This window comes from Dendrobates tinctorius, unplaced genomic scaffold (assembly GCF_039654945.1).
Source record: "Dendrobates tinctorius isolate UK_male_01 unplaced genomic scaffold, ASM3965494v1 ptg000107l, whole genome shotgun sequence".
NCBI classification, from domain to species: Eukaryota; Metazoa; Chordata; class Amphibia; order Anura; family Dendrobatidae; genus Dendrobates; species Dendrobates tinctorius.
Window position 1 is genome coordinate 37,780,536 of NW_027361775.1, and position 15,053 is coordinate 37,795,588.

The 15,053-nt window shown below is 47.1% G+C and overlaps 1 protein-coding gene across 7 annotated transcripts in view; it reads right to left on the reverse strand.

The window, feature by feature from the left end:
• TNK2 (tyrosine kinase non receptor 2) overlaps window positions 1–15,053 on the reverse strand; it is a 331,563-nt gene that overhangs the window by 144,711 nt on the left and 171,799 nt on the right. For 2 of the 7 annotated variants that reach the window (XM_073589361.1, XM_073589359.1), the window contains exon 1: window positions 3,734–4,410. The exons of 4 other annotated variants lie outside the window; for them this stretch is intronic. In XM_073589361.1, the coding sequence (XP_073445462.1) occupies window positions 3,734–3,823 (90 nt within the window). In that variant the 5' untranslated portion in view covers window positions 3,824–4,410. Of the gene's footprint in view, window positions 1–3,733; window positions 4,418–15,053 lie in introns of those variants that run through there. One more of the 7 variants, XM_073589366.1, reaches the window with a different exon arrangement.

Sequence of the window (15,053 nt, forward strand, 5' to 3'; positions counted from 1 at the left end):
GCCACCACACCCAGTCCCATGGAAATCACTCATCATTTTTTATGCCTATGTCTATAAAATTCGAGAAAAAAGTTCATTTAATAAACCATCTTTAAGATTATGAATACTGATTTATACAGTCCGTGTACCAGAGCACCGAGAAGAAACAAAAGTTTCCAATCAGTCGTCTGCTCTGTAACTAGTATTTGAACACCAGTAATAAATATGAATGAATGGGGATAAAATAAATGTTTTAGGCTGGTTTCACATTAGCGCATTTTCAGCGCGCGCACGGCCGGGGGTAGCTCCGCCCCCGAGCCGGCTCTCTGCCCGGCGTGCCCGCCCCTTCCTTGTAGCGCCGCCTCCTAGCGGACAGCGGCGCCTGCGATCGGCGCACTCTATCTTTAGCATAGGGTGCGCCGATCGTGCGCAGGCCGTGCGCTAGTTGCGCTTTGACCTGCGCTGCGCACTTTTGACGGTGCGCCGTGCGCGCCAAAATCAAACTTTTCGGATTTTGGCGCGCACGGCACACCGTCAAAAGTGCGCAGCGCAGGTCAAAGCGCAACTAGCGCACGGCCTGCGCACGATCGGCGCACCCTATGCTAAAGATAGGGTGCGCCGATCGCAGGCGCCGCTGTCCGCTAGGAGGCGGCGCTACAAGGAAGGGGCGGGCACGCCGGGCAGAGAGCCGGCTCGGGGGCGGAGCTACCCCCGGCCGTGCGCGCGCTGAAAATGCGCTAATGTGAAACCGGCCTGAAGTATAGACACAAGCATTATTATCAGTTTCTGTATACAAGTAGTTGTAAGCTACAGGATACTATGAGGATATGGTTAGCTATTTGCCATTTGTGTTAGGGGCTTCAACATTTTAACTGTTTCATATGTTTAGTTAACAGAATTAACATCCTAACGGATTACAAACAGCTCCCGTTATTTTCAGTGGGGTCTGTCTGGCAGCAAGTGTGTCTTTCTGGAGACATGTCTGTTTCCTTCATGTGCTCCAGACCCTTGACTGAACCTAGCCTTAGCTGCCCACAGAGGAGATGAATGCTGTCCAATAGGGCGGACTGTCTACCATGCCCGATCCCTTGTCTTCACCGACTACAAGACAGAGGTGTCAGGTAGCTGCCCCTTACCTTTTCTCTCCATTGAGAACATATACACATGTGAATAACAGGTATCTAAGGTCAATTTGGTGTGACTCCTGACCATCTTACATCAGAGGCGGTCATTCATGCAATATTAACAGCAGATCCTACAAAAATGAGCTGGATCTGCAGATGAATATTTCTCATGTCCATGGCATTATTAGTCTCATTATTGGTTTTACACGTAAGTATCATGGAGCCAGGATGTCAACATGTCAAACATATATGATAACATTTCTATGTGAGAAGCCAATAAGTCGGCCAACCCTCCCAGGAAAGTGAATCTGGCAGTAGATTACTACCCTATCCCTACAAAAACCATGAGTATATGGGACTCCGGAGATATAACGGTTGGCTGATCATACAGTCATTAAACTGCTATCTAAGCTACAGTATGTGGGCTCTTTTACAAATTCACCATACACCGTGATTAAAGATTTTGCTCTGTGCTCCTCACCCATTCAGAGGGCAGGTAAGTCACCGGATGCAGCTGAATTATTCAGCTGGGTTCTGTCACCAAACTATGTTGGCAGAGGCAACAGAGCTCACAGGTAGAAGAAGCAGAAAGTGGATATATTTTGAGGCCTAAAATCACATGCTCAAGTTTGGTCTGATTCTTTGATAAGTGTCCCCATGCAAAATCCTCGAAAAATGGAATGTTTAGACATGGATTCATCTCTTGAGTTTTGCATCATTCGTCTAACCAAATCTTAGATAAAGGAAACTGATACGGGAAAGTGAGGATGATGAGACAAGTGGACTGGAGAGGCCTTCTGTGCGCAGCGGAGGAGATGTGGTGTGGGTAGCCAACACTTCTGGGGGTTTAGAAAGTGGTAAGGGGAATCCGTTGCTGCTACTGAGAAAGAGAAAAGGGGAGGGTAACAAGTCTACTAACAAAGTGAGTGGGTAAGTGGAGGGGGAGCTGCTGTGATTACCACAGATGAAAAAAGGATCCGGATATCACTAGTAAAGGGAATGTGAGCACTGATTACTGGAGAAGAATTTATTCAGTAAAGCAAGCTTTTTTTCTGGGGCGAAACCTAATGTGCCATGTAAATCTAGATCTGCACATCCAGGCTTGTGTGAAAAGCTTTAGCCTCATCTGGGTTCAGAGAACATGGTACTACAACATACAGTTGCTGGCTTCTATTCAATTTAGCTAGGCTTTATAAAGACCTGCTCTAAGCACCACCAAAATATTTCATTCTTAAACTATGGCCATCTCTTCAAGGAGATCACCACTACATCACATAGCAAAAGAATCACCAAAGCCAAGAGGAATCTGGTGAGCCCGAACCAAAATAAAGAACATGTTCTGTGCAGCCACAAAGACTGATAACTTTTATATTCTGATCTCAATACCATGAATACATTCCCTCCAATATCAGCTCCAAAATCTACCGGAATGCAGGGGAGCTCCAAAAAAAGGTCAACGCGTGCTTGGCTTTACACTGCTAGTCAGTACATATGTTACCATATCAAATTGTGTAGGTCAGAAAGCCATTTGTCTTTCCCCTTTTCACATGTAAAGCGCCATGGAATAAATGGCGCTATATAAATGCATAATAATAATAATAAAGACCAAAGGCTAGATAACTGCATCCAACGCCAATGGAGCTAATCACAGAAAACGACGACAAGAGCTCACGTCTGTAGCAAGAGGAGGTGACACTCCTGGCGTGGAATTCTCTGCACTTATCAATAATGGTGAATTCCGTTAGAATACAAGACACAATGTGCACATAGCGCATGGACATACATGCCATATCAGAACTGCAGTGTCCTGCACACCTGTCCTTACCACATGACAGGGACGTTAAGACCACCTTCTGTAAAGCATTAACATTTCTGTAGTGTTTGAGGTCCTTCTCAAAAGAAATGGGAAACATAAAGCTGGGAACAAATGAGTCATATAGTGTTCACAATATCTCCAGATAAGAGACACTATCAGCGTACAGGAACCACATCCGACCTGGGATATACCGGGATCGCACGTATGATATAATAGAAGCTGATTGAATATTAGGGAAAATGAGAACTAGACCGGCGCCTTAGATGATGAAAACAGATTTTGATTTGACATATAGAAGATGAAGCGCCTGCAATCACCTTACAAACAAAACGCTAAATGAATAAAGTACGCAGCAAGAGGCTTTTTTTTGGCAAGCAAAATGCATTCCCACCATGCGGATACAATTTATACTGATCTCCGGTTGGCTGTCACTGCAAAAAACATCAACCAACCAACAAACAGCGATTGAAGAGTTGCTATAGAAACCACAGGGCAACTAGGGAGAAATTCTAAAGTCAGCTTAACAAGCACATTAAACTGTGGGGTTAGTAAGAAGCACCCCCAAATCAAGAAGGAATTAAAAACAGAGTCAAATATTCTACCCACCATGTGCATAGTAGAAAGGAGAACTATGGGAAATATTTTGACACCCGGTCCATTATATTTAAAATAATGAAAAAAAGATGCTTCTCAAATAATACTGGGGCACTGCTGCCAAAGTCTGGTTCCCTGGTTGTCAGCACGGATCCTGTCATGGATCAATCTGAAGAAGACTGTCACCCCCATTATTTCACCGCACACAGGACCATGTTACCTCATTCTCCTCTTTGATCTCCTTGCTAGCGAGTCTCTGATAGTCAGACTTCTCCCCCATCACGGTATGCCAATCAGAGGTCAGTCTCATGGAGAAGTCACCGATGAAGAAAACCTCTTCAGGTAGAAGTCCCACAGTGAGAGGACAATCCCATGGCGAGGGTTACTAAGAAAAATTCCGCTGCTCCGAGACCTGCGGCTTTGTGGAAATCATCTCAGTGTGGTCAGATTAAAGCCCTGCCAGACTGACAGCGGAGTGCAGACAGTGTGTGAAGGGGAGAGCGCGCAGGCTGGCAGCTGCAGATGCACACTGGCTGCATGGTTACACATCAAGCAGATGCACCAAGCTGGATACTGGCCACTTCCACAATGTTTCTCCTCTCAAGGACGCGAGCACCCGGATTACTGTGTGCAGCCTTCTACTTCAATGACAGTTCACATATCCTATCCCACCCTGGAAAAGGACTAGTCAGGAGCAAAAACCGTGTAGAGCAGGCAGGGGGAGAGGCAGCTGACAATACTGAGAGGTGTCCTTCAATGCTGCTGTCATCAGGAAATTACATGGAGCAAGTGCAGCAATGGATGCTGGCATGTCAGTCCAGTCTACACTGCCCACAGGAGGTGCATCTACATACCAGACGCAGCTAGCGTCTGAAGAGACTGTCGCAGCAGGTCTGCACTGCTGGGTACAACATTCACCCTCCCTTTCTGTCAGTGCCAGCAACTCCTGTCTGTCTCCACCTCTCACTGCAGATTAGTGAAGGTTGAGCAGAGCCTCCCAACCCAGAAGCAAGCATCCAGAGTACATCTGCTGGGCAGCACCACCCCCATCCATGCATCTCCTGATAATGAAAAGCAAGGAGGGCTGAGCATGGGGATGCTGAGCAAAGGGAGCCCTGCCATCTCCTGCCAGGAACTGCACCTCAGCCCCACAGAGACCATTGTGTGCTCACGTGTGCTACGCCCACAGCATGGAAGTGTAGGAGGAAACATGGAGCATTTATAAAATGACCGCACTTAAGTATTTTATTATTATTATTGAGAGATTCCCAGTTTCCTAAATAATGGAAAGTTCTGCAACTGCAGATTTTGATTTTCACATGCTCAGTCTGGAAAACTTTCTATTTGTTACCTACTTTTCAGTTAGCATTAAAAAAAGGGTATCAATCACTGAAGAATCTCAAGTTTTTATATTTTTCACAGACTTCCCAAAATCTATTTTCGGACAGTGAATGGGAACATGGCACGGTACAGGACATGCAAACTGCTGTATGGTGGCACCACAAAGTCACTAATGACACTAAAACATGAAATCATTGCTTGGTTACCGTATGTGTGTGCAATATTAGCACAACAGTTGGCACGTTTTTGAACCTCTAGCCACTTGTTGGCAGGGTTAAAGGGGAGGACACAGACGGGTTTGCTTGTTTCCAAGACATTGACAATTGCAAAAGACAGAACAGAAAATGTCACAAAGAGTACTCAAGTCCAGATTTCAATTTTGGCTTTCTTTACCCTTTATATAAAACGCCACATCTAAAAAACCCACCAACAACATGCGAGTAAGGGGCATTTCAGGCCAAGTGCTGTATATTGGTTTGTCTCTGTGCTCCCAAAAAGCGGCATATCGCTAGAGCGGACACGCAGTCTCCAATCATCACACACTATATGCTCCCAAATTCCACATCTTCCTTCTGAATTACTACAAAATTGTGTCGACTGGTTAAAAAAGAAAAAAAACCCACTTGAAACTGTCACAAATGTTCAGTACATGCACCATCGCTCAGAAGAAACCATGTGTTCAGTGGTTAATTCATAGCTAAGGCCTTGGGAAAGATAGCCAGAAGAATTTCTTTCCCGTGTTGCACCATATTTTTCAGACAGCAGAGAAGCATTGCCCTTCCAAAGAGCTTTTATTTCCATTATACGAAAATATCAGTGATCAGACCGTGGCTTTCTCAGACTCAGGACCAAGTGCCTTCTGGATTCTGCCTAGTTGGAATATAATACAAATGGAAGAATGCAATGCATTTTCTGAAAATTAATATAATGCCTATACGAGCTATATGATTAACCCCTTACCAACAGAGCCAGTTTTCACCTTTCTGACAGAGCCTCATTTTTCAAAGTGGCAAATTTAGGTAGATATGATTTGTGTTTATTTACGAAGTTATCGGAAATATAGAAACATTGGCAATTTAAAATCTTTTGAATTGTTATGCCCTTTAGGCTGTGTGTTCACGTAAGCGTTTTTGAAGCGTTTGTCCCGGTCAAAACGCTTCAAAAATGCATAGAAGCAGCAACCCATTCATTTTAAATGAATTCTGCACTTTTTGTGCACATTAATGCGTTTTTTTCCGCACTAAAAACGCAGCATGCTCATTATTTTTGCGGAAACGTCCGCGTTTTTTCTATGAGTCAGAAGACGCGCGGAAAAAAACGCATCAAAAATGCGCGTTTTTTCTGCAAAAAGGCGCGGAAATACAACACGCGTTTTCTGGGAAGGAGTCCGGTTTTGAAGCAGAAATTATCTGCATACGTGGGCACATAGCCTTAACCCTTTCACCAGAAGCCTGTTTTCACCTTCCTGAATAGAACAATTTTTCAATTCTGACCACTGTCAGTTTATGATAGTGGTCTCCAACCTTTCTGACCTTGAGGCTGTGTGCCCCCATAAGCGTTTGTCCCAGTCAAAACGCTTCAAAAATGCATAGAAGAAGCATCCCATTCATTTTAAATGAATTCCGCACTTTGTGCACATTGATGCATTTTTTTCCGCGCAGAAAACGCTTAGCGGCTAAAAATGCAGCATGCTCATTAATTGTGCAGAAACATCCGCGTTTTTAGCCATTTTCTATAAGTCAGAAGATGCGTGGAAAAAACGCATAAAAAACGTGCAGAAATAAAACGCGCTGTTTCTGGGAAGGAGTCCGGTTTTGAAGCAGAAATTATCTGCATACGTGGGCACATAGCCTAAGAGCCACATTAAGCTTAGACAGTGTCGCGAGCCACATCCAGCTCCCATCTCCTTCAAAGTAGTGTCAAAGTCCCCATTACAGATATAATGATAACCAAAGTTTTTCCACAGAAATCACTCTAAAGCAGAACACTGAGATCCAGGGGTTCCCACAATACCCCCATGCAGTATTCTCCCATCAATGACTCCCAACACACTGCCACATCCAGCTTTGAGCACCTCCTCTAATAGGTAATACCATCCTCCAGCGTACCATACCTAAAACATCTCTAAACCCAGAAGACCAGTAAACGTGCATCTACATCTGCACTTCTGTGCAGGGCTACATACAAAATCCACCATTTTGAGATGTTCTCTTCATACCTGTTTGCTAGACCTGGACCCAATGCACCAAGCTGGCAGACAGTCGCGAGCCACAATTCATGGGACCGCGAGCCATATGTGGCTCTTGAGCTACAGGTTGGGGACCCCTGCTTTATGAGATAACTCTGGAACGCTTCAACATATGCCACTGATTTGGAGATTGTTTTCTCGTGACATATTGCACTTCATAATCAGAAAAACTTTGGCACTCAATTTTTTTTTTATTATTTACTCTCACAAAATGTCAGGTGGAGGCTTTTACAAAAGAAAATCAGGGTATAGAAGACACAACCGTTTAAAAAAATATTCCTCCTCTGTGTTCAATTCAAATGCTGGCGCCTGCGCTGTAATATATTTTCTTGGGCATGCGCAGTTAGCGCTGCCCGTTCTCTCAGATCAATTCATGACCTTCCTATCACGCCTGTGTGGAGTGCTGCCAGAGATCCCGCCCTGCAGTCGCCTATGATTTATTCACACTGCGGGGCTGGCAATCTTGGGCATGCGCAGTAGTTCTGAGGCTCTCATGCCCAAGATTCCCAGCCCCGCAGTGTGAATAAATCATAAGTGATTGCTGGGCGGGATCTGTGGCAGCGCGTCCAGACAGGCGCGATAGCCAGGCCATGAAGTGATGTGAGAACGGGCAGCGCTAACTGCGCATGCCCAAGAATATATATTACAGGGCAGGCGCCAGCATTTGAATTGAACACAGAGGAGGCGGAGCAAAGACATAAGGAGGAAATGAATTATGGATGTGAGGCGTCGGTGTCAGAGGAGGAAAGACCTGCCCCCCCCGGTCAAAATTCTGGTATGTCTAATTTTAAAAACGCTTATTTCGGCGGTGGAAGGGATGTTAAATAAAAGAGCCACCTTGACAGAATGCAACATTAGTGCTGCACAAGGTGGCTCTTTTACTTAAAAACGCCTGGGGAGGGGGGGGGGGTGACAGGTTCCCTTTAAGTGACACAAAATGTTAACATTTTACACAATTTACTTCAGCACAATGTTTTAAACTTTTTTTGTGCTAGGAAGTTAAGGGTTAGGCCGGTTTCACATTAGCGCATTTTATGCGCGCGCACGGCCGGGGGTAGCTCCGCCCCCGATCCGGCTCTCTGCCCGGCGTGCCCGCCCCTTGCCTGTAGCGCCGCCTCCTAGCGGACAGCGGCGCCTGCGATCGGCGCACCCTATCTTTAGCATAGGGTGCGCCGATCGTGCGCAGGCCGTGCGCTAGTTGCGCTTTGACCTGCGCTGCGCACTTTTGACGGTGCGCCGTGCGCGCCAAAATCAAACTTTTCGGATTTTGGCGCGCACGGCGCACCGTCAAAAGTGCGCAGCGCAGGTCAAAGCGCAACTAGCGCACGGCCTGCGCACGATCGGCGCACCCTATGCTAAAGATAGGGTGCGCCGATCGCAGGCGCCGCTGTCCGCTAGGAGGCGGCGCTACAAGGAAGGGGCGGGCACGCCGGGCAGAGAGCCGGATCGGGGGCGGAGCTACCCCCGGCCGTGCGCGCGCTGAAAATGCGCTAGTGTGAAACCGGCCTTAAAAGTTGACCAGCGATTTCTCATTTTTACAACAAAATTTAGAAAACCATTTTTAGGGACTACATCACATTTGAAGTGACTTGAGGGGTCTAAATGCAAATAAAGTCTGTGGAGCCTCATTTAAGAGTCTCAAACACGAAACTAGCCAAATCTTACTCCAGGGAAGGACCCAGCCAAGGAGTGACTCCTTTCGGAAACCACCATTACCACCATATTAAGTGGCCCTTTAAGTCAATATCCAGCTCTTTACGAGTTTACAGACTCTTAAATGAGGCTCCACAGACTTTATTTGCATATTCGTATTTCCCAGGGAGCAATGCACCTAGGATTTCAGTGACTGAGCGCCTTTGCCGGCTGCTGCAGTGTTTTCTTTGACTGGTCTCCCTGAGGTCAGTGATTGTTTCGTGATGTTGAGGGGCCTAAATGACAGAAAATACCCAAAAGTAACACCACTATAAAAACTGCACCCGTCAAGCTGCTCAAAACCACATTCAAGATGTTTAATAATCCTTCAGGCTCTTCACAGGATTTAATGGAATGTGGAAGGACAAAAATAAATATTTAATTTTTTCACAAAAATTTTCCTTTACACCCATTTTTTTTTTTTTACTTTCACAAGTGTAACAGGAGAAAATAGACCCAAAATTTGTTGTGCATGCCGATACCCCATATGTGTGGAAAACCTCTGTTTGGGCGCACAGCAGGGCTCAGAAGGAAATCAGCACCATTTGACTTTTTTTTTTTTTTTTAAATTCGTTTATTAAACATCAGTGTACAAAGAATGCACATCATACACAATGAGTTGTGATAACAGAATACAAAGAAATTGCACACTCTTACAGATAAACAAGGTAATGTGTACATTTCTGTCCAAACATATTTAAAGGATAACTGTTTATGTATTTCCATATATATCACTTTTAATCTCTCAAACCTTGTCATGTCATGTAACAGTAAGAGCTAACTAAGACTCCTAAACTACATCTGCCACTACCTCAACTAATACCTACTATTTCCGCTGCTTGGTTCCTATATCATATTGTGTCGCACGTGATGTCTCAGTTTTGTAGAGTAAGGTGAGAGGAATTCCACCTCTCCCAGATCTTTTCAAATTTACCCGGGCATCCCCTGTTGTGATATAACGTACGCTCATATGGAACAACCGAATTCACCAACTTGATCCAAAATGTAAGGGAAGGATCTGAGCCCCCCATCCACCTCAGTGCCAGCACCTTCCGCGCCATAAACAGCATCTCGCGCAAGAAGACCCCAGCATATCGATCCCAAATCTCCTCTTCCCATACCCCAAACAAGCAAACCAATGGCTCTAGAGCAGTGGTCCCCAAGCTTTTTTGCACCAGGGACCGGTTTCAAGCAAGACCATTCTTCCATGGCCAGGCAGGGCAGGGAATGGAGGTGAGGCAGGGGCGGGGCTTTGGTCATAAGGGGGCGGGGCTATGGACGCGGTTGTAGTGTAGCAGTGCATACTTATAATTAAACAACATTTATAATGTGACTCAACTCACCATAGGTTTTGAATGAGTGCTCCATCACCCCCTTCTCCCCATCATTGCCTTCACCCCATCACTCCCTTCTCCCCATCATTGCCGTCTCTCCATCATTGCCTTCAACCCATCACTGCCGTCTCTCCATCATTGCCGTCAACCCATCACTGCCGTCTCTCCATCATTGCCTTCACCCCATCACTGCCGTCTCTCCATCATTGCCTTCACCCCATCACTCACTTCTCCCCATCATTGCCTTCACCCCATCACTCCCTTCACCCCATCACTCCCTTCTCCCCATCATTGCCTTCACCCCATCATTGCTGTCACGCTTACCGCCTTCTCCGGCCCCGCCGGCTCCACGCTCGCCGCTCCAGCCTCCTGCGCGGCTCCTGCTGTCGCCTCCCTGTCGGGCTCAGCGTCGCCCGTGGCCTCCGGGAGCGCCCGCCGCCTTCGGCGCGCTCCTGCAGCGGGCGCGCGCTCGCCTGCACTCCTGCCTTCGGGTCCACGCTCTGTCCCGGTGGTCTACCCACGGCGCATGCGCGCCTTGCGCCTCAGTCCTCAGTACAGGCCACACCAATCCTTCTCCCCGCCTACCTGACCCTGCTGACCGGACCCGGAACTCTGGTCTCCATAAGAGGCAGCCTCTTCCTCTGAATCACTGCCTGATCGTTACTTGTGTCTCTCTGTGACTCTGGCTCCCAGTCTGCCTGTCGTTTCCCGTACTCCGTTTAACCTGGTCCTTGTGTTTCCCCAGTTCCCGCCATCTCGTGTCCGCTTCCAGCCTGTGTCTTTGTCTGATCCGTGTTTCACCGTTCCTGCCTTATCTGCCAGTATCCGCCAGCCTCCGTTCCTGAGTTCCAGTCCTACCGGTTCCGGTCCAGCTCCTTCATCTGCCAGCCTGCTAGTTCTCTTGTCGTGCCTCCGGCCTCCTCGGGTACCAGCTGCCGTGGTGAGTAGTTTCCCCTGGGCCTGTCCCTAACGCTCCCTGTATAGGGGGTGGTCCACCTGGCCCGCTCGCCCAGGGGAGGTTCGCTTGCCGCGGTCCAGTGGGTTCACCCTTGGGAACCATCACAATTGCCTTCACCCCATCACTGCCGTCTCTCCATCATTGCCTTCACCCCATCACTGCTGTCTCTCCATCATTGCCTTCACCCCATCACTCCCTTCTTCCCATCATTGCCTTCACCCCATCACTGCCGTCTCTCCATCATTGCCTTCACCCCATCACTGCCGTCTCTCCATCATTGCCTTCACCCCATCACTGCCGTCTCTCCATCATTGCCTTCACCCCATCACTGCTGTCTCTCCATCATTGCCTTCACCCCATCACTGCTGTCTCTCCATCATTGCCTTCACCCCATCACTGCTGTCTCTCCATCATTGCCTTCACCCCATCACTCCCTTCTTCCCATCGTTGCCTTCACCCCATCACTGCCGTCTCTCCATCATTGCCTTCACCCCATCACTGCTGTCTCTCCATCATTGCCTTCACCCCATCACTGCTGTCTCTCCATCACTGCTGTCTCTCCATCATTGCCTTCATCCCATCACTGACGTCTCTCCATCACTCCCTTCTCCATCACCCCCATCATGGCCTTCTCCCATTACCCCCTCATGGCCTTCTCTCCCCATCACGGTCTTCTCCTCATGTCCCCATCTCCTCCAGGGCCAGGCTCCACTGAGACAAACACATACATGTACACACACACACAGACATACATACACACACACACATTATACATACACACAGACACCACCTCTCTCCTCTCACCTGTCCGCAGCATCGCCCGCGCTTCCTCGCTCTGACACAGCAGCGGCCGCGCTCCTCTCTGTGTCAGTCAGAGACAGGAAGCGCGGGCGGCGGGCAGGAAGCTGGACGGGTCGTTGCAGCTCCGCTCCTGCTATTCCCTCTTGCAGGCAGCGGAGATGCTTGGATCGCTCCCTGGCCGCCGCTACGCCACTGACCGCCCCTGGCTCCCCTTGTGTCCGCGGACCGGCAAGGGCACTGCAGCGGCCCGGTGCTGGGCCGCGGACCGGCGGTTGGGGACCCCTGCTCTAGAGGGACAGGGGTCTGCATCAAGGATGTCAGTAGTGTGGTCACCTCTTTCCAGTAGTGTAGAATAGTGGGACATTGCCATACCATATGGATAAAATCAGCATCTGGCGAGTGACATCGCATACATTTTGATGATTGAAGCCGACCCATCCTAAAAAGTCTCAATGGAGTCAAATATAATTGATTTATTTTATACAGTTGTATCATTCTGTTATTAATAGATGGAGATACTCCAATCGGAGACTCCAGAATCTCCTCCCACTCCTCTCTTTGTGCATCAGGGATGAGTCGTTCCCACTTCATCTTTATAGAGCTTAAGGCCGATTCTGCCCCTACTGACAGCATATATGTGTACAGAGAGGATATGAGACCCTGGGGACCCTGTGAATTAAGAATTCCTATCAAAGGTAAAGACGAAATAGTACGGTCCATACCCCTATCCCTCATGTGTGACTGTAGAGCCGATCTCAGCTGTAAATAGCGAAAAAATTGAGACCTCGGGATATCATGCGCGGCTTGTAACTGTTCAAAAGACTTTAAGGTCCCCTGGTCATACAAGTCTCCCACTGAAGAAATGCCATACTGAGCCCAAAAAACTGCAGATGGGTGATTCAGTAGCTCCGGAAAATAGTTATTACTCCACAGGGGCATTTCAGCTACAACATCTTTAAACCCTATTACCTTCTTAATTTGCCTCCATATTAATCGTGCCAGCCGGAGCAGGGATAGCAGACGTGGAGCATTGTTTTTTTCCAACTCAAGGAAACCCAATGGGCAATCTGCTTGTGCAGCGTGAAGTACGTGGCATTCAGAATTAGGGAGGCAATTACCCGGCATCCATTTATTTAAAGCTTTAGCCTGCCCAGCTAAGTAGTACAGGAAAAAATCTGGCAGCGCCGCCCCACCTTCCTTCTTTGGTCTTTGTAAGGTGGACAATTTAAGTTTGGGCCTAGTTTCCCCCAAATAAAGGACGTTACCAGAGAATTAAGATTAACAAAAAAGGACTTAGGCACCGCTACCGCGCTGTGCTGGAGCGAGTAGCCAAATTTAGAGAGTAATATAATTTTGATCAGGTTAATGCGTCCAGCCACAGATAATGGGAGCCTACTCCAAGACACAAATTTAGCTTTAACTAGGTCCAGCAGCGGGTGGACATTAAGTTGTAGATCAAGTGTACTATTATTAGAGATGTGGATGCCCAAATATTTAAAACTAGATACGATATGCAGTGAGGAGAGAGCCTCTAGCTGAGGAATCGGAGCATGGGAAAGGGGTAACAGGGCAGATTTTTCCCAATTTATATGTAAACCTGAATATTTACTAAATTTATCTATAAGGGATATCACCTGTGGCAAAGTTTCTTCCACATTATTCAAGAATATCACCATGTCATCGGCATATAGGCCAATGGTGTCTACCCTGCCTGCTATATCTATACCTCGGATATTAGGGAAGGACCTTATACGTATTGCTAGTGCCTCAATCGCAAGGGCGAAGAGAGCCGGGGAAAGAGGGCAACCCTGATGGGTTCCCCTATGCAACGCAAAAGACTCAGATATAGATTTATTATAATACGGGCCTTAGGTTTCATGTATAATATTTTGATCCATGTTATAAATTGATTGCCAAAGCCATACCTCTGCAAACATGCGGAAAGGAAAGGCCATTCAAGAGAGTCAAAAGCCTTGGCCGCATCCAACGATGCCAATGCCCATCTGTTGTCTGGTACCAGGGAGCTATATTGGACTATTGACTGGACTCTTCTGATGTTAATAGAGGTACTTTTGCCAGGCATAAAGCCCGTTTGATCTGGATGTATGAGATTCAATATAATGGAATTCAGCCTGGTAGCTAGAATCTTGGTAAAAATTTTATAGTCCACATTCACTAATGAAATGGGACAATAGGATCCACAATCAAAAGGGTCCTTCCCCTCCTTCCGAAGCACTATGATATTAGCCCCATAAAAGGACTCAGGCATAGAATTCCCCCCCCCCCCAAAATATTCCCCGAAAGACCTTTACCAGGAGTGGCGTCAATATATCCCGGTATTTCCTATATAATTCAATAGGTAACCCATCAGGTCCAGGGGCCTTCCCAGAAGCCATGTCTGTCATAGCGTTATCTATCTCCTCTGCAGTAAACTCAGCGTCCATAAGGGCCTGCTGCTCAGGATCTAATGTGGGAAATGATATATCTGACAAATAGTCTAAGCACCCTAAAGTATCAAAGTCACTTTTAGATTCATATAGTGACCTGTAGTAATCCTGAAAACAGCCGAGAATATCCTCGGTTGAAGACACCAGTGTACCGTCCACCCTGCGAATTTGCAAAATCATATTAGAGGCGTTATGTTGGCGCACCAGGTAGGCCAAAAATTTGCCCATTTGGTTCCCCAATTCGAAATAGGATTGACAAGTAAAAAACAATTTACGCTTGGATTTAGTGTCCACGTGCTGAGTATAACCTCTGGGCAGCCAGCCACTCACTCCTGTTCCCGCTGGTTTGGCTAGATACATATGCTGCCTCCGCGTCTTTCAGTTGTTGCTCCACCTCGTCATCTTTCCCTGCGGTAACCCGCTTAATATAAGAGATCGTGGAGGACAAACAGCCCCTCAGGTATGCCTTAAGGGTATCCCAGAATAAATTAATGTCCTGGGGTTCCAGATGGGACGCGATGAAGCAATTCAACTGATCAATTGTTCTGTCCGGAGATCCCATCAGTTTTAACCAGAAAGGATTTAACTTCCAAGCCATCCCGCTGTTTACTTGCCCATATTTAAGTTTAAGGATGACCGGACTATGGTCTGAGATCCCTCTACTTCCATGCTCTATATCGGCCACCCACATTGCTAGACCGCTAGAACCGAATATATAG